At 39.1% G+C, this 19,976-nt stretch overlaps 1 protein-coding gene across 1 annotated transcript in view; it reads right to left on the bottom strand.

Annotated features, from left to right (window-relative positions):
* Positions 1 to 19,976, bottom strand: part of fbxl17 (F-box and leucine-rich repeat protein 17) — a 232,756-nt gene that overhangs the window by 56,172 nt on the left and 156,608 nt on the right. Inside the window, exon 9 of the mRNA XM_080893999.1 lies at positions 18,906 to 18,982. Coding sequence (XP_080750125.1) covers positions 18,906 to 18,982 — 77 coding nt within the window. The remainder of the gene's footprint in view (positions 1 to 18,905; positions 18,983 to 19,976) is intronic.

Raw genomic sequence — 19,976 nt, forward strand, 5'->3', positions numbered from 1 at the left:
ACCTACTTCTTCTTTATAGACGTGTACATCTTTCTCTTGCAAAAAGACAGCACTGGTATTTATGCATGTTGTTTACTTGGACTCATCTTATAATTTACTGAAAACCAGAAGAAAAATTGAGGGAGATGCTTCAAACTCCATTACAAGATTTTTTTTGCTTTAAAAAGGACACAAACAGACCCCAGTTTGATGCATTCTCTCAACAAACTGGCTTCACTCCACTCCAATAAAAGGGCATTTTCTTTGGCTCTGTGTAAGTTTGTATGTCTACACTTATTGTATTAGCTAGACGCCAAGGCCACAGAAATAGCTATGATTGTACTCGGAGAAGTGGGGAAAAATAGGCGTCGATAAAATGCATCTTATGCCACAATGGAGGCACGTTTGCTGCATTCCAATAGGGTTACTTTGAGCACCTGCGGCAAAGCGGAGTCACACAGAGTGGAGAGACACTCTAAACAATCAGTGCCCTTGGGTCTCACAAACACAATCTTTACAGACAAGGGAGGGGAAAACACACTTCCACAATTACAGCTAAGAAACGCAATTTAATTATAGTCAGTGCTTGAAACACCTTGCTAACGTCTGCTGTAGCGCATTCTTCACTGACTCTGTGTGCATTTCCATGTAGATCTCTGAAATGTTAGTTACAAACATATGACAGTGTTTCCAAACAAAAACCGAAAATTTCATCCCGCAAACTGTGATGAGCGAGTGAAATGTCACAGCCTATAGCCAAACAATAAACAGGAAAACAGAGAGCTAATGTTTACCTGAGCTCCCCAGGGTATGTCTATTGGTGGGAGGCAGAATTTCCAAGTGCAATTCTGGAGAGCTTATAGCTCAGTAAGCACGTGTATATGGGTGTGTGTTTATGTAACATTTCAATGAGGTATAATCCAAACTAATAAGAAGTAATAAAGGCAGTGTTGACCTTGTAATAGCTGGTTTCCTGCCAAACGTGGGGCTTGAAAAGCTGTCTTTGTGCGACTGAGGCTGCTGTTGAGGCTGATCACTACAAGGGTTAACTAAACCAGCACCAAACAAGGCCTTTCTCTATCAGAGACTCTAGGCTAGACAGCACCTTGAAATGAAACAAACTAACACAAAATGACATGTTTTAATGACCTGCATGTGAATCACAAGGTCAAACAGAGATGTAGTGATGTGTGAGGTAATTTCTGGGAGTGTGGACAGTTGATGATAAAATAGATTCTGGCACATGCATTTTATATAACTCCCTGGGTTTATTAATGTACAAGTCCTAGGGTACTTTCACACTTCTTTATTTTGCCAATCAACAACTCTTACTAAAATTTTAAACTAACAACCTCAGCAGATTGTGTATTTTTAAAAGCACGACAAAAAAGTTCTGAATATGAGGATGAGATTTGGTTCCTGACTAACTCCTTAGGCGCTCTCGAAAATGTGGCTTTATCGAGTATTATCAGCTTTATCTATTTACTTAATTATTTTTACAAGTAATCCTATCAGGGGGCAGGATTATCTCCAGGTGACCTGAGATGTCATAACAGAAAATCTTTGTGCCACAAAAGCACCACCTGTACTCATTCATAAAAATTGCATTATTGGCTCTGAGTGGATGGAATCAGTTTATTTAGGCCTCAGTCACACAACTGTGTGAGGAAACAACTGTTTACCTTTAAAGTAAAAGTTGTGCCTGTTGAAACATGTTACATAGCACAGCGTTTACTGTGAAGGCGAATGGTCTTCTCACAGATTTGCTACCACATGATGAGTAGTTAAGTGTTGGTAAGACTAGTTGGTGCCTTCCATGCAATTCTACTGCAATAGTGAGTCAATCGCAAAGAGGTTTGTGGTGCAGCACTTTATACAATTGTTTTGATAAATTTCACCTAGCGACTGCCAGAAACCACATCCGAACCACTTGGGAAATACACACTTTTTCTTAGAGACCTGTGGTTGCCAAGGGGTGTCTCTGATCAGACTGACCAACATGACCGGGGGTTTGGGGGCTGATTTCCCAGCCACTGTAAACATCCTCCAGCAAACACTCGCCAACCAGTCTGGGACAACACATTTTTCCCCAGTGACCACATGTTTCCAGGGAGTTGCCATCCAGTCGCTAGGCACATGTGACTGGGCTTTACTCATCAATGCTTAAGCATTGGAAATACACATAACGATCCATTTCAAGTACTGACTGACTTTAGCTTTGAGACATTTAATACATAATACTTTTAATAATGGAAACACAAGTGATCAACTTTTCACTGCAAAACCTCAAAGAATGGTCAAATGTTACAGGTCAACAAAAAAACTTTTATATGGATATTGTCAAATAAAGCTCTCTTTTGTTTTGGGGGGTTTTTGTACTGGAGGCTGCACGAAAAGCAGAAAAGGAAGGTCAAGCTACACAGTTTTTTCTCCTTTTTCTCTTTCTTTTTTTTATTTTTTGCTAAAGGTTTGATGCCTCTGTGGGACAACTCAACAGATGAATATTCTATCTGCAGAGGTAGGCAGCCTTGAAGCAGTGAACCTTAACAGCAGAAATGTTCAAACACAATTCATTACTTGCTCTCCTGAGCTCACCTTTTCGTACTTCATCTGATTCCACTCTGGTGTCTTCGTGGGTTCAACACTACAGAGCCTCGCCATAGGCCTTAAACAGCCTTGAAAATAGCGAGGAAAAGAACAGCCTCTACATAGCCCCGTTTTTGCCATCCACACCGAGCTCTTGTTTAGGTTAGTGCTTGTGGATGAAGGTTTCAATAACATTTTACTAACCTGCCTTATCTACAGTTTTAGCCTATTATAACCACTATTTTCCAAAGGCTTAAAAACACACTTGAATATCATCTGCTGGTTTTAGCAAGTTTAAATGGAGACAGTAACAGTATATTAAGCCTTTCCAGGGATGGCTGTATGCATGTTCAGGAAAGATTTTCTTATAACGTGTAATAATTTGAAGTGTGTTTTCATTTTTTAACATGAATGTGTCATTGACAAGCACGGAGACGAGGACATCTGCTCTGTTCACAATCACTGATTCTTAACATGCTCACACCTGAAAGACAAACGTTCACAAACATCTACACAATATTCACACATAGTAGATACCTACAGGCATGTATGTCAGTTTTGGAAAAAGGCGAAAAAAAATTCACTGTTCATAATAATTGTGCCTAAAACAGAAGGCACACGCGCTTTAATAGCATGTGCTCACTCCATAGCTGACAAACCACTCCACAGTCAGTTTTTCACTTGATGCACACTGCAGTGAACAATATGATATGCATATAAACCCATCCTCACACAACCAAAAATGACACCCAGATGAGCAATAGCGCAAACAGGCCCCCCAAGTGTCTCTTTCCTGTATCTGGGTGTCACGCATATAATTGAGGGCTTACAACGCGCTCCCCTTCTGTTAAGCCTTCCTATCTATCGGGCCACACACTGCTCTCACAAACTGCCCTCCACTGGTACACATCTGATTAGGCTTGCTCTGTAAATGAAGCTTTACAGGACAGACTGATAACAGAAGGAGAGTGGATAGGAGCAGGGCAGGGGGGAAAAGGAAGATTAGAATATGTAAAGAGGAAGTGAGGCATGGACAGACTTGAGTAGCAAACAAGAACATCTAGATAGAGACAGGAGTGTGAGGAATATAACGTTGTGTGGAGAGGCAGGAAGGAGACCACGATGAAGTAGTTACTGTGTAAATGGGAGAATTCTTATTTCACTTGGAATCAAGGAAAAAATACTCCTTGTAATTGCTTTGGTTGCTAGCTGATTGCCATGCCCGCCTGTAGGTCTGCATGCCAACTTGTCTGTACTCACTTGCCAACTACTCTCTGACCAGTTACCTGCAAAATCAAAGGTTTTTTGAAACATGTTTGTGCAGTGGTGCACTTTAATTTTGAATGCAAACAGTTTCCATCAAAGCTTTCACAGTTTTACTACTAAGAGAGTAGTTGGCAAGTGTTTATAGACAAGTTGGTGTCCTCCATGCAAACTATGGGTAACACCAGCAATCTGCTAGAGAACAAAGCAATCACAAGCCCTCTCTTTGTAAACAAGTTCATCTAAGACTGCCAGAAACCACTTGCAAGGGGTAGTTACTAGAGGACATTAACTGGTCTCTAAGCCTGTGTGACTGAGGTCTAAAACACGAGTGCCTATTGGGTGCTGGACTATTATTTATTGCTCTACAGTCACTGCAAGGGCCAGTATCAATGTGTGTCGTACAGCTGTCACACTGAGGAACATATATGCGACATCAAAAAGCAATATTAAATCCTAATTCGCATTTAAAATTTTCAATTAACTTTAAGTGAATTCACAAAGGTAATCATCTATTTTAGCTTGTCCTCAGGATTTTAATCACCTTTCATCTGTTTTTGCATTCATTAAGCTGAAGTCATAAACCAGGGCTACTCAATTTGTAGCCTGAAGTCACTTTGAATAGTCAGCCTGATTTGTTTTGAACAAATAATTGAAAACAATATTAATTTTCTGTTTTAAAAAATGTGTGCCTTGAGATGTTTTACACAAAAGTAATATGCTGGAAAAAACTTTAATATCCTGGCAAAGGTAATACTGAACAGGTTTAAACCATTGCAGGCTTAATTCAAGTACAATAAACAAAAAAAATTCTTGACTGGTAACAAACTAAAACAAGCCCTGTGCTAACACCAGATGGAATTTATGAAAACTTCCAAATAAGAAAGAGGTTGTTAGAAGGCAAACACTAAGGAAGTGTGTGCTTTTAGCTTCAAGGTAAGGGAATAACCTTACTGCCAATTGAAGAATCCTATGCAATCCTAAACATTATACAAAACAGGCATATGCTGAATGAAGTACATATGCTGTATTGGAGTAAATCACGATTTGTGCCAAGACAGCAACTTCCCACTCCTTTTATGTATAAAGAGCAGTGAATTACACATGCCTTTTATCATATAAACACGTACAAACGCACACATTCTGTCTAATGTCAGGGGGCTTTGCTCTACTTTTATCAGTGCCATTGATCAAATGATGAGGGGGGAATAGCCAGCACCCGGTGTGACACTGTGGCTTTTTGCCAGAACTGCTGCTGAAACATATTTAAGAGTCATGAGCTGAGCCATTTAAACACGGCCAATGCATTATGTATTATGGCCATTCTCTGAATGATGTACAATGCATTTGTCAAACAATGAAGTAACAGCATGAGAGGACATCACACGGACAGAGAAAAGGGGGCAAAAAAGGAATGAAAAACTTTAGGGGCCAATGAAAAAAAGAAGAAGAAAAAAAACAAAATAAAAGATGATATTAGGAATCCAAATGAAATGTGACCTTTAAGTACAAATAGATTTTACATTTAGATACTTCAGTAACCTTCCTGTAAGCAGAAGAATCCTACAGAGATAAAGACGGGGATGTTCTCTCGGACGGCGGCCGCCGAGGTGGAGTAAACCATGGCGACTATGGGAGGTAAATGACAGGTCAAAGGTCTGAGCCAGCAGGAGGAAATGACATCGGCAGGAAATATGAATAAACAGTGGGGGATAATCATCCAATACAAGCACTGACCTTGCAAGGGATTAGCAGTGGCATTATCTCTCAAATATACAGATGTAGAAAAATGAGGGAGTGAGTGACCTTCTAAGAAGAAAGTTTGTAATGTCGAGTGTAACTGAACTCCAACACAATCTTAACAGCAGCATGCTGCTATTGACTTGCAGCAGATTAAAATGTCGCTAATCACATGTTAGGAAACTGAAATTCAAATTGAGTAGGCCAAGTTGTAAGTAATTTATTTACTTATTTTTTATTTTGACAGTGTTAGGAGTGACAACAGTTTTCGTGTTATCGTTTGGGGTAATTGTAGTTTTTTCAAAGAAATTATTCTGAGGCTACAAGAAAAAGATGAGTGACATTCAAAGTGAATAAAAACATTTTTTTAAGCCTCAACGGTGAAGAACACATCTCAATTAAAGAGCTTGGCCTAGAGCAAAAACGGCATCCAGATTTTCTTTTAGTATTACATCTTGTGCTGCTTTTTCCCTTTACTTAGTGGACTTTGTATGACTAAATAAGAAAAATTAACATACTGGAAAAATGGGAAAGGACAACTGGGGTTATTTTTATATGATGAGGCTACAACATTAGTTAAACATGCAGTATTACTGCATCTAAAAGGTCACGGCTCACTCACTTGGACAGCTGAATCATTTACAGCAGAGATGGGCAATTAATTTTCCCAAGGGGCCACGTGAGAAATTGGGAATGTTGTGCAGAGCCACACTAATAAGATGAACTCAGTTCTGTTCAATATTCCTTTTATCTCTTTATATTTTGCTACTGGTAAGATGAGATGTTACAATTAGGAAGTTAAACTGTAAATACAGTACTGTGCAAAAGTCTTGAGTCACTCTTACTGTATATCTTTATACTGTACTCCATCCATCCATTCGCTAGCGCTTATCCTTTTCAGGGTCGCGGGGGGTGCTGGAGCCAATCCCAGCTGTCATAGGGCGAGAGGCGGAGTACACCCTGGACAGGTCGCCAGTCTGTCGCAGGGCTAACACACAGGGACAGACAACCATTCACACTCACATTCACTCGCACATTCACACCTAGTGGCAATTTGGATTATCCAATTAACCTATCCCCAGAAACTGTACTTCACTAGGAAAATAGGAAATGGGTACAGTGAAGTATTGAGACATTGCAAACATATATGACAATACAGTATACGAGGCAAATACAGAGTTTGTACAATTCTAACAAGCTTAAAAGTCAATATTTAATATGACCATCTTTTACTCAACACAGCCTGAAGTCTCTTAGCTAAGCTTTCTTGTAATTTCTTTCTTTAAATACTCTTCAGGAAAAGTTCTCCAGGCTTCCTGAATTACATCCAAAGCTCTTGTTTGGATATTGGCTCCCTGTTTTATTCATTCTCTGTCAAGATGATCCCACACTTTTCTATCCAGATAAGCTTTCCAGACAATACCAATCAGACACTTTCCAGATGGTATTGATCAAAATTTATCTACATTCATAATTCCATCAATATTGACGAGATCTTCAACACCCTGGCTGAAACCATGACAGAGCCTCCACCGTGTTTGGATTCATCATCATATGAGCTGTTGCCTCTGATTTCAGTCCTGTTCTTGAGAAATCTAACATACCTTAGCCTTTTCTCAATGTTTTCTTGTGTTGAGAATGGCTTCTTGACTGTGATCATTTCTGATGACTCTTCATCGATGGGTCGATGTGTCTCTTGGGTCTCGTTTCAGGTCTTTGCTGGATTTTATTCCCCCTATTTCTTAAGAAAATACAGAGTGTTTTAGGCCTGTCAGGTTTTTTCCTATTTAATCATTTTTTATATCTGCTGTTAACTTTGGCATTTTCCATTGATTCAACTATAGAAATGGGAACAGGTTGCTAATAACAAAAACGTTATTTAAATTTCTGTCATACCGACACAATTCTGGTTCATCCCTTGAATGCCGATGCTTGAACAACTCTAAAATCAGTGTTACTTGGTTCAACAACTGGGTGAGGGGGGGAAAAAAAAAAAAAAAAAAAAAAAAACAGGGAAAAAAAACATTTCTCAAAAAAAAAAAAAAAAAAAAAGTAGGTAAATCAGCTAAAGCGATAATACAGGATCAAAAGCATGTCAGAGAAAAACAAAATACCTCTTTCATGAACAGTAAATTGTCATCTTCTTAAAGCGCTCTGCTAAACTAGAGCTAATTACACAACCCTCAACAGGGTACTTTACTATTAAAACCTCTCAAGTCAGGGCAACAACTTACATCAACGCCCACATAACTTAAAGGACAACTGCATTCCCAGCAGAGAGAGAGATGAGTAGGAGGAAGATGAGGAGATTGAGACTGAATAAGAGCGCAAGACAGGGAGGAGGAAGAAAGTTGGCAAGAACAAGAAAATAAAACGTGATAACCACAGTAAAAAAACAGGAGCCTCCAAGTTATTATAGCAACACTGAGCATTTTACACCTGTCCACGGGTTGTATCAGTACTGCTCGGAAGCAATGGCACAGTGGATGTGATGCCGCCTCTAGAGAAATACTTTCAGACTCAGAGACACACACAATGAAACTAATAAGAGAAATAAGAAAATGCAATGTTTCACTTCTATAAACAAATTCCTTGTAGCCAGCAATAACAGGGACATCTCCTACACTTACACAGCTTGGTGTTATTGTGTCCCATGGGCACAGTTAAAGTGTACTATTATTAGGAACTGCAGGCCTGAAAGGAAGAGGGAGAGATTGTCGGAGTGAGATAGAGAAAGAACAAATGGACCATTTATATCAAAGCTTCATAAACACACATGGGGCCTATTGTTACTAAGGCTACCTCTATTAAAAACGAAAACACTATTGTCATCCAACAGCTCATAGATACATGATTACATCCTGTGGCGCCACGCACACTCTCGCGCTCACTCATAAAGAGGAACACATACATCTGTGTACACAGAGAGGACAAATGCATTTGCATAAATCTGTACATAAACACATACGCCCAAGTCATTTCAGTGCTTCCCCTTCACAGATTTAAGCCTAAAATAGCAGAGGCTTAAGGATTTTTTTCTCCACAAGTTACAGGAAAGCGTGTGTGCTGAAGTTGGCTGACGTGTGTGTGAGACGGAGGATATTAGCAAAAGCTCAAAAGTGCATCTATAACATGTGTGTACTGTCTGTGTGATTGCGTTCGAGTCTGTGTGTGTAAATGCAAACGAGGCTTGCCCGGCTGTAATCCCCGAAGCAAGAGTACGCGTGTGTTAGTGGGTGTGAGAGAGAAAGTGTGTGACCAGTAAGATGGTCGACGGCGTAAGCTTCAGCCTTCACAGCTTAAGCCCCCCTCGCTTTTCTACCCCATAAGGCAAACAGTGGATAGACCACAGGGCTTAGCAGGAGAAAGAGGAGAAGAGGACAATATATGGAAACTAATTCAATTTCAGCCTCTTTGCGCAGCTCTCTGATCTGCAAATACCACCACAGGCTGATGTAAGGAAATGGAAATCTCAACTTATATACTTCAGACTATGGAGTATCTGTAGATTGGAATCCTATATAAGCGCACTTCTGCACTTGAGGAGCAGTCATGCAGCTAAATGCCTTCTCCATGTGAGGTTCAGATCCAGCCTCTCAAGCTGTTTCTGCTCCCTCGTTACCTGTCACCGTCTCAATTTTCCTGTATATTACCTAATGAACTTTCCAAACTCACAACTGGTGAGAAACTGGTTATTCTTCTTTTCTCTACAGAAAGGCTGCCTTGCATATTTAGGGGTGCTAGTTTTGTAGAAGTAGGGGTGTGCTCCCTTTCATAGCAACTTTATGTTTTTTCAATTGATTGGTTAAAAGAAGGCATTTTAAGTCATCACCTTTTCTTGGCAAAACACAAACTAAATAATTTACTGATGAATAAAACCAAACAGGTAGATTAATTAATAATGATTTTCACTAGCAGTTGATAAGAAAGAACAAATGTCAGCATCCTTCAGCAATCAGGTGGACTTGCCATAAGTCCAGTTTAATGAACTCCTCATAATCCTCGCTGTTTTTTCCCCAGTGTGCAGGTACTGTTGCAGAGATAACAAACCGTGTTATGAGTTTGATCCTTACCATATAGCCCTTTTCAGACATGGGATACGGTTTGTCTTATAAATATAGCATTCCAGGCAGGCACGTTAAAGTAATAAAACTATTTTATTCAGACAAACAAACAAAAGCACACAAACAAAGATCAAAATACTAATACTGTATTTTACAGTTTGAGATGTTGGTCAACTCATAAACAAGCTTTGTCAAGTCAGAGGCTCCACAACAGCAGGAAAAAACAAGCCTTCAACCTGTCGGGGAACTGTCTTGGGAACATGTGTGGTAGCAGACAAGTAAGGACCACGAGAGCCGTGGACGGAAGCAGATTGAGGAAGAGGTGAGGTGATTGTGACACAAGACAAGAATGAAGTCAGCCGACACTGAGCTACAATTGTCACTGGCTGACCCAAGGACTAGAGACATGTCAGTTGTTCTCTTATTGGACTGGTAAGGCACAGCATCGGTGGAAGCCGCTGTTCTCTGGTGTCTCTAGGGCACGATCCATTGAGCTGCTTTTAAATTCCTTGCATACTGTTCTTGGTAAAATTAACTAAAAAAGTTCAGCCATACCAGGGATTTCCTTGAGCTACATATAACTGTCTCCAGAATGACAATTTCTTTCAGCCTGTGCTTCAAGTCTATTGTGTAATCAAGCCATGAGGTCAAAAAATTTCAATCAAGTTCATCTCTCTGAGTTCCCTCAGATATGCACCCTGACTGGTGACGTCTGCCGGGCCCAGCCTGTTAAGGTTATACTGACCAGAAAACAGAAGGCACCTTAAGAATCCAAGAACAACGAGGTAACAACATTTCAAAGACTAGATAATTACCCAAAAACTAAACACAAACATGAGTCAAACATGCAGAGCTGATTTTTACATGTTAAATGTTAAAGAAACGCATTAGACAGTAACCATTGTTACCATCTACTCCAGTGATTTTCTAACACTTACTAATCACCGAGCAGTTTGTTTCTCTCAAGTATATAAACGTAAATGCAAATAATTGTATGTGCCTCAATTATAATTACACCACAGTCATTTCTCAGACAACTTAAAACATTTATTTAAAACGTTTATACTGTTTAATGAATTGCTTTCAGCATACTGATTTTTGGTGTTCTCTAAAGTGGACTTGAATAAACCTAACAAGCTAAAAAAAATGTCTCTGCCAGTGTTTGTGTAACACCAAGGCATTAAATAACAAAAGTCTCAGGTTAAAAAAATACAGATGTATACTAGCGATCGGGGATATCAAGATTTCTACTCATGCTAAGCTGCACGCCCAGAAACCGTGAAATGTTTCATACTTGACACACACACACACGCACAGTGGCGATAAAAACAGACAAAGATTGTCTATTGACTCGCTCCCCTTACCAGCCCACATAAATCTGCTGTACTGCTCTGCGCATTTTAATCAGCTGCTCTTAGGGTTACGTTATTTACCTACTGAATGCCAGATAGAGGAGCAAACAAGCTATTACACTATCCAAGTTTACATTACATTATGTTTCACATCACTTAGGCATATATGGTGCTGAACAGCTAAAAAAAGAAACATGGAAAACTAATTCTCGGAGCGAAACAGATGTGACAAAGAAAGAAGGAAGAAAGAAATAAGTGATCTAAGGAATAGTCAGCATAACAGTGTTTGATATCTTTACTGTATCCTTCTGAGGTAAAGCCACATTTAAATACAACTGACGATGATTTTTCTTTAATGCACTGATCCCAGTGTTGTTCTGCAGGTTATGACAAGTTAATCAAAACCACAAATTGTGCAGAAAAATAACATGTTAAACCTGGATTAAGCTTAAAAAGCACGAGAACTCTTGCGTAACAGTATACCCTTACAGCCTCATCATACGATACAGGGGAAGATAACAATCAGATGTATTTTCATCGTCAGTAAGATAGTTTCTGTGCTTTCATGCAAAGTAACCTCACCTTGTAAAAAGCACTACAATACTCTAGGGAGTGAGTGGGTATCAAAATTTGCCTAAAGGCACTGAAAACCTGTTAAAAGTACGCAAACGCTCACACAAAAGCATGTAAACAAGCACAGAGTTGCAAAGATATACACACGCAGCAGTAACGAAGCACACACAGCAATACTTCACTCCTCCGCTCAAGGGGAGGAGCACGCAAGCCCCATCTATCACCGTTCAGCACGTTTAGAGTAAAGCACCTCAGATGAAAGCGAGCGCTGAAAGATGAATGGAAATAGCAATAAGAGGGGAAAAGAGGAGGAAGGGGTTTGGTCTTGGAACAGGATTGAAGGCAACCCAAAAAAAAATAGAAAAGGGGAGAAAAATGTGGATGCATGTTGACTATGTGAGAGCTACGAAGGGGGTGATCAAATAAGAGAATAAGACGCTAAAAACTGAATGACAACAATAATCTCACAAGCTGACAGATGGGTAAATACAGATGGACATAACAATGGAATTCACAACTGAGTAGCTCAATCCCTCACAACACAATCACAAAAGTCTGGATGATGGGCTGTCACTGTCAAGATTTTTTATTAGGGACAGAAGACACTTCCACATGAAGTATTTCCAAAACATTTATAACGATATCCTTGATTTCTAAGCGGCCACTGCTTTAGAGAAGACGTCAGACGGCTACTCTACATGCACGATTTGCCTCAAATTGACCTGAGCTGAAAGTAAACCGATTTAAACGCTGAGTATTTAATCACGTTTCCGTAAAGCTTCACTTTAGCTTCCACTTTCTATCAGCAGTGCAAGAAAAAAAAGTTTGTTCTATAATCACTATTTTTCTGAGAAATATTTAGATTATTCAATATATGAATCACCAAACGCTGTACTGTGTACACAAAAATGAAGAGGATTTGACTTCCATCTCTGAAAGTCTGAAATCATTCCTCCCCCTTCCCAATGTTATACTAGCTCTGCTGGAAGTCCTCTAAAAGCAGACCAAAGCTTCTCCTTTTCTTTCCTCTCACTTGTACCGTCTCCCACAGGTGTCTCGCTCGATCTCGTATTCATACAGATGTACACAGGAGGCCACGACTGACAAAGTAAAGGATCATGGAGAGGTGCGCGGGTGAAGCAGGAGAATTACCATATGTAAGGAAAGGAGGTGCCAAGGTCTCTGTTTCTGTCTTTGGATAATGCAGGTGGGCTACAAGGGACAAGATAAGCACAGACAGATGTACATGCACTAACAGCGTAGACACCATTGAATGCATGCGAATGCAAAACACACACAGCGTAAGAACAAAAGGAGCACAAAGGCGATGAGCACAGGAGAGAGAGCAGACGAGGCGGTATCGCTGTCGATCCAGGTGTGTTGAAGATACAGTATGGGCCACTGCCAGTGTATGGGTCAGTCAGATGAGGAAGAAAGTGGTGGTGTAGAGATCTGATTAGCACTGGGAGAGTGGCTAAGGGGGTTTTCTCATCAGGATCAGCTTTCAAACCCATGACATAGTGGTACTTTTAATTCAGCAAGGGAAATGGATAAACCAAGACTTCGCCATTCGTGTGCCTATGGGAATAAAGAACTGAGATGGACTTTGGGTTTTTTTGTTTAAAAGGTGTTGTAATATATACTTAGGTCCATAAGTATTAAGACGATGACAACTCTCCATCTGTACACGAAAATCAAACACTCAAGATGTGACTGAAGCGCAGAATTCAAGATGTTTACAAAAGTATTACATTTACTGTTTAGGAATTACAGCAAATTTTAATATATAGTCCACATTTTCAGAGGCTCTAAAATAATTGGATAAACTAAGGGAATTTCAAGTGTAAGGATTCTTTTTCAATGACTGTCTTAATTTACAACAAATAGGCATCACCAAATGTTGGGTTTCCTCCCTGGAGATGCCAGGCCTTTACAGAAGCTGCCTTCAGTTTGTGGGTCTTTTTGGCTTCAGTTTTGTCTTCAGGAACTGAAAAGCATGCTCCACTGGGCTGAGATCAGGTGACTGACTTGGCCATTGAAGAATATCCCGTTTCTTTGCCATGAGAAACTCCTGGGTTGCTTTTGCAGTATGATGTGGGTCATTACCAATTTTCACTATAAAATGTTATCTGATCGGTTTTGCAAAATTTGGCTGGATCCAAGAACTGTACACTTCAGAATTCATTCAAGTCTAATCTTGCCTTCATGTTCCAGAGCTTAACCAGGTGTTTGCACCTTGCTGTAAACATTCTCTATTTACATTTATGACGACATCTCTTTCTCCTCCAGAGTTTTCTTGATTTTGCCAGATGTTGGGTTTTTAAAAAAAAAAAAAAAAAAACAAGGAAAGAATTCTGTGATCACTGACCGTCTTTCACACTCGTTGGTGTTGCAGAGCTGGCGAGTCCTTTCCTTCTTTTTACATTCCCGTTGTAACTACCTCTCCAATAATAATTTTGACCTCTCAGTCTAAATGGTCACTTGCTTCAAAGTCTCCTTGGACCTCGCATTGAGAGTTCCAGTGTAGAGATACCAAATGCAAATTCAAAAGCTGGAATTAAATCTAGGTCTTTAATCTTTTTATTTGGCCATTCAATACTGACAGGACACGACTAACCTATTAATGAAATTACAGGTTAGTTAATTGTCCACTTGTGTCTGCCCTTTGAAAATGCAGCATCATGTATAAATATGAATGGGATACTTTTGAAAACCAATTAAAGATTATTTAAAGCTGAAAGCCTCCACTTAAATCACATTGATTATTTAATCTAAAATACAAATCATTGTTGCGCGGAGACAAAATTACAGAAATTGTGTCCATTAGGGCTGTGCGATATCACCAAAATCTCATATCCCGATATTAAGATATCTATCGTCCCGATAACGATATAAATCACAAAAATGTGTGCGAATAGTTCAAAAATAAAGTGGCATGTGTTGTCTGTGAGCCACCTGCATTGCTCTATAGTGAATCACCACATTGTATCTTTCCAGTTGCTAGAAGAAAATGCTTTTTAATATAATCTCTTTTATTAATACTTCCTTTACATTATCTCTAGTGGCTTTAATTGACCCTTCTTTTCTACAAAATCTATAACATGGGAAATTTGTTTCTAGACCCCAGTATCTCCCTTTCAGACTAACTACTTAACCGGATATTTAAACATAATTTTTAAATGTCCCAAAAGTGCCTTTGCAGTCCCAAAAGTCATCAGTGATAAGAGGGCACTTTATAGATAAAGCCTTCTTAAACAGAGGGTCAAGACTCTGAATTGCTTAGAAGGAGCACAGCCTTGAGTCTTGGTTACACTAAATGTATCCCATTATGATTACTCGACTCCAAGAACAAGAGAATACAGCAAATGAGTACCAAGGATCAAGGTAACTAACATACGCAAATGAATTTAAAATAATTAATTTAACGTCAACTTCTTGATTCACCCGTACTATTAAAAGTAAATAAGTTTTACCCAAGATCAACACACATAAAAGCACAACAAGAATCTTGGGGGTTAGCGACAGGGTCTCTGGTTTTTCAGACACTGTCTAAAGCCTTTCACTTCCATTGATGAACATCAATGAGTCACACATTTTCTCTTTTCTATTGGCAGCAAGAACTCTCAATAGCCTTTACATAGTGAACTGTAAATCCCAGAACTGTAAAAAGCCTTGCAAGCTTTATAAAACATTTCAACAAACAAACCATGCCTACATGTTTGAAATATGTTTTTCATTTGGTCTTTACTTGCTCCCAAGATTATTTTAACACTGGCAGCGTTGCAGCTGAAAGAATGAGGCTAATATTGAAATAACAATAAGAATAGGAATAAGAATATAAACACATTAATTTAATGAAAGATATCTTGTAAACTTTTTTCTTTGCCAGCTTTCCTTTTTTCCTTTGGCTGCAACAAATGTGTAGCTTTTAGCCTGGATCATATTGTTAAATTCTTCATATTGGTTTAGGATTATAGCTTTCTGTTCGCCGTTAATCCCTTTAAAAGTAACATGAGAACAGCAAAAATGTCTGAAAAGATTGAAAAGACCATGTGTATGAAGACTAAGTATCCCAAAGAGAAAACCACTTGTAATGCAAGACACAGGAAATCTGAAAAGAACGCTTTAGGATGTTTAATAAAATCTTTCAGTGCCCATTATTTATCATCAATCATAAGTTGTAGGTGTTAGTTGCTGAAAATCACAAACCATATGAAATATGTTAATCAGACAATCCAGGTGTTTAACAAACCTCTATACTGCTTTGATTGCAACCAAAATGTTATTTAGGCTAATTAGTACGATGTTCTTTGATGAATGCCACACAAGATTTGGAAGTTATTTTTTCTTTCCATGGCACTAACTGGGCTTTCAGTAAGATCATTACCCCAAAATGCTCTATCCTCACTTTTTCCATTTACTTCCTCTTCCTCACAAGATAATCTCTGAAACCATCTGCACTGGGAGTAAAATTACATATTGCCAGCTTTTCATTTCTGTCATCTAAACCTGTCTTTTTGTCTCCTTTTATATCTGTTTTCAAAGCTCCTATAAAATCACACAGGAAGCAAAAGCTGGGAGGAAAAAACAGAACACTCAAACGTAAGAGGCTTGTGGACATCTCAAATGCACTCACAGAAGCCATTAATAAAAATAATTAGCGCGGAGATGGGCGGAAAAAAACAGGGGCCAGCTTGGCAGATGTAAAATCTCATTTCTGTGATTTAATTTTTCAGAGGCTGAAGCAGGAAATCCACCAATCATTGTGTTAGAGTATAGAGCTCTAAGAACAGGCATCTCTATCCTGGAAAGAGATAAATGTACACACAAACATAAAAACACACAGACCCTATCAGCAGCCAAAGAGGGCCAGAGGGATCATTAGTGAAGGAAGAAGATCAGATATCGCTAATTCATCTTGGTCAAAAGGATTAGAGACACAAGCAGAGAGAAGGGGATATATACCGGGCGCCTGTGAACATTCCTGGTTTAATGTACTATTATGATTTTGGAGTCATTAATCAGACACCAGTAGACACACGCCTACATAATGTTTCACTCACTCGCAAATGCAGTTCAGGTTCTAGTTCAGAAAGGTCAAGGTGACTGTTGTTAGTGTAATTCACAGAAATCGTTAGCAAATGGTAGCTCATGTTAGAGATTAACCATTCGAGTCTACAATCTACAACACAAATAATCATGATTATGTTATGGAAGGTTAACGCTTAGTGACGGCAACATTAAGTATTTTCTATATCATTTGTCCCTACTTTGCAGAGAACAGAGAAAACTGTAGTGGTGTGGTGTGGGGCAGTGTGCAGCCTTCCAAATGTAATAGAAGTAGTTCGGTCAGGAAAAAAGCCAAGAGTCGGAGTAATAAATTGTTGACTGTGGTGTTTCTCCAAGTGCAAAATCAAACAGGAAAAGCCTAAAATCCAATTTATAACAAAATTAAATGGCTTGCCAATGGATCCAAGCATCCTGGATCCATTAAGACAAGTGGATCGCACATTCCAAGATGTTGTCCTGTGCGTGTTCGGGCTACTCGTTCTTCTGCACACAATAAGCCTGAAATAATTTATTGTTGTTGACGTTCCAAATTTTATGGAAGAAAACCAATCAAACAAGGAGTCAGCCCAGGGTGCCACACTTGTCACTGTTTTACATGTTCTCCATTTATAATGAAACAAGTGTTTTGGGGCCACATGATCCAACAATAGTGCTGTTATGTATGAAAATCATCTCAAAGCCCGATGAGTTTCTCTCGACTGTGTTGATAAACTTCAAGCGCTATAGTTCCAGTTTGACACTCGGGTATATTAAAGTTTCATTTTATAGACATTTTAACAACAATTACCAGCTAAAAACAATTCACAGACGTTGCATTTACATCAAGAAAATCAAATGCCAAAGTTCGATAGACTATAGAAAAATCACCATGGTACTAACAAGCAACAGCTTAGTTTTTTGTGTAATTTCTAATAGCTAGTCAAACTACAGTGAGTTGCAAAACAAAAGAAAACTGAAGAAACAACACTTAAAAGTCAACAGGTGAAAAGCCTAACTATCAAAAAAAAAAAAAAAAAAAAAGAACAGACGGCTTGTTATCTTAAGTTTAACACATTTAAGTATCAAAACTAAGAGAACCCCATGTGACAAACAAGCAGAACATCCATTAGTTTATTATCTCATTAGTCCCTTTATGAAATTCCGAACAGGAAATTTGAATAGATGAATTATTCAAACAATAACAAATTAACATAATATAAAAGCAAAAGAAAACAGACAAACTATTGCGGTTGGGAATTATTACAGCTTAGAGTCAAATTAAACTTTTTTTGACGATCAAACTCAGGCTATCATGCATCACACCAAATATTTATTTATTTTTTTGGGGGGAGGGGGGGGGGGGGGGGGGGGGGGGGGGGGGGGGGCTGGCTTTTGTTACGATACAGATTGTGGGTATTTTGAGCTGCAAAGATAACAGGAAATAGCATAAGTGGTAAAAACCCTTCAGACTCGAGTAACAGTAGATTGGAGAAAGCAGGCACCCAAAGAAAATAGTCGGCTGCGCTGCTGGGAGTGTCATTTGTGCAATTTGAAGGGTGCACACATGCACAAACACAACTAAACAGTGCCACACAAAGAACCAGGATTGCACTCCTGATGCTTCAGTACCGACGAACTCCAACTGTGTATTGTACTGTAGCTGATGAAAAGACTCAAATATTCCGCAAAACATATGGCAGAATGGAATCAAGAAGAGAGGCAAGGTAGTGTAAACAAAATAAAAAGAGGAGATGATGCTACAGGGATATAAAAGAGATATATAACACCTGAGTGTATGCTGAGGATGAAAACACCATGTATGTCCCCCATCAGACAATACAAACAACTCTAATCCACCAACACAAGTAAATGTATAAAAATCCCGAGTAGCCTTTTCATACCTCATATAATGTGCTCTGAAAGACTATTTCTCCAGAAAGCACAATATTTAACCTCTCATATAAGAATTCACAAAAGTCAGCCATCAAGTAACCACCGCATGGTTTGACATTGAGTGGCCTGCCGAGTAATGCTTCTCGGTTTATTTAAAGAGTTTACTTAAAGGTAAATCTCTGGTAAAGCTCTAGTGTTGGTAAATGTGCAGAAGAGCTCCAGCTAACACTGCTTTCTTCTGCTTGAAACTTTTCAATAATATTTTCACTGTTTACAAGTCTCATAAGAGGAAAGCTGTAAAATCAAATGAGTCCTGAATCACAGTGGTGAATGTGGGCAATAATGGAAATGATGATAATGTTGGCGGTTGACTGCAACAAAGGGACAGTGATTGAAAGTATCCTACCGTGGTCTGTAATTTTACAAGACACGAGATAGAGCTCCTTCAAACTTCTCCCCTCCTTGGCAATGATTTCCACACACCTACAAAGAGACACAGAAAAACAATAAATGTTTAAAACATCACCAGAAGCATCTGCGTCGTGTATATTGTGTTTCAATATTCCTTGAGGGCAACACTGCAATGCAATCCTCGATTATGCACACGCACACAGGCACGTCGGATTATTCCACAGTAAAGGTTAAACAGCACTGCTGCAGGGTCATCTTTTAACACACATATTAATAATTAAATACCTGATCTGATTAAAGAAGTATGCATCAACACAGCCAGAGTGTGTGTGTGAATATGTGCATGTGTGTGCCTCTCATACACACATTAGTTGTAGGCCTGCTCACTTCAAAGAGGCATATCTGCATTCAGTCCACTGTCTGATCCCGAAGGACCAACACAGTGTGTGAGTGTGTGTGTGTGTGATAGATAGACAGCATACACTAGAGAGTGCCACGGGGAAGATCAGAGTATCTGTATCAAATGATTCTCTTTAAATGTCTCTAATGAGAGTAGTGCGTGCAACAAGTAGATTTTGATCAACGCATTTGACCCATTAACCTTCAGGAGAAAATGTTTTGATCTTGACGCTGGTGTTCTTTCATGAAAATTTATGAGACAAAACAGACTAGAAGCACATACACATGCATACTGTACAGCTCTCGTGTGTGAAAACAGAGGTGGGAGAGAAATCGTGATGTTCAGCTGACTGTTGCAGGTGAGTTTCAAATCTCAAATACAGAAGTACTAGTATTCTGTAAGAAACTGCTTTACACAAATCTGAACTGGCGACTGGAGGTTACTCCAAAATGCACTCCATGAAAGTCCAGGAGCATGAGTGAGAATCTGAGATTTATTTCCTTTTGTGCTGTTCATGGCACCTCTTTAATATCTAGCAAAAAGGACTTAAAATACAATAACGGCTTGCATAAGATAGATTTCTTTTGTTTTTTTCTCCACGAAGAATTTAAGGTTGCCCGGTTCATGGATTTCATTTGATGTGTGATATATATAACACCAAACTAA

This window comes from Rhamphochromis sp. 'chilingali' (genome assembly GCF_963969265.1).
Source record: "Rhamphochromis sp. 'chilingali' genome assembly, chromosome: 10".
Lineage (NCBI taxonomy): Eukaryota > Metazoa > Chordata > Actinopteri > Cichliformes > Cichlidae > Rhamphochromis > Rhamphochromis sp. 'chilingali'.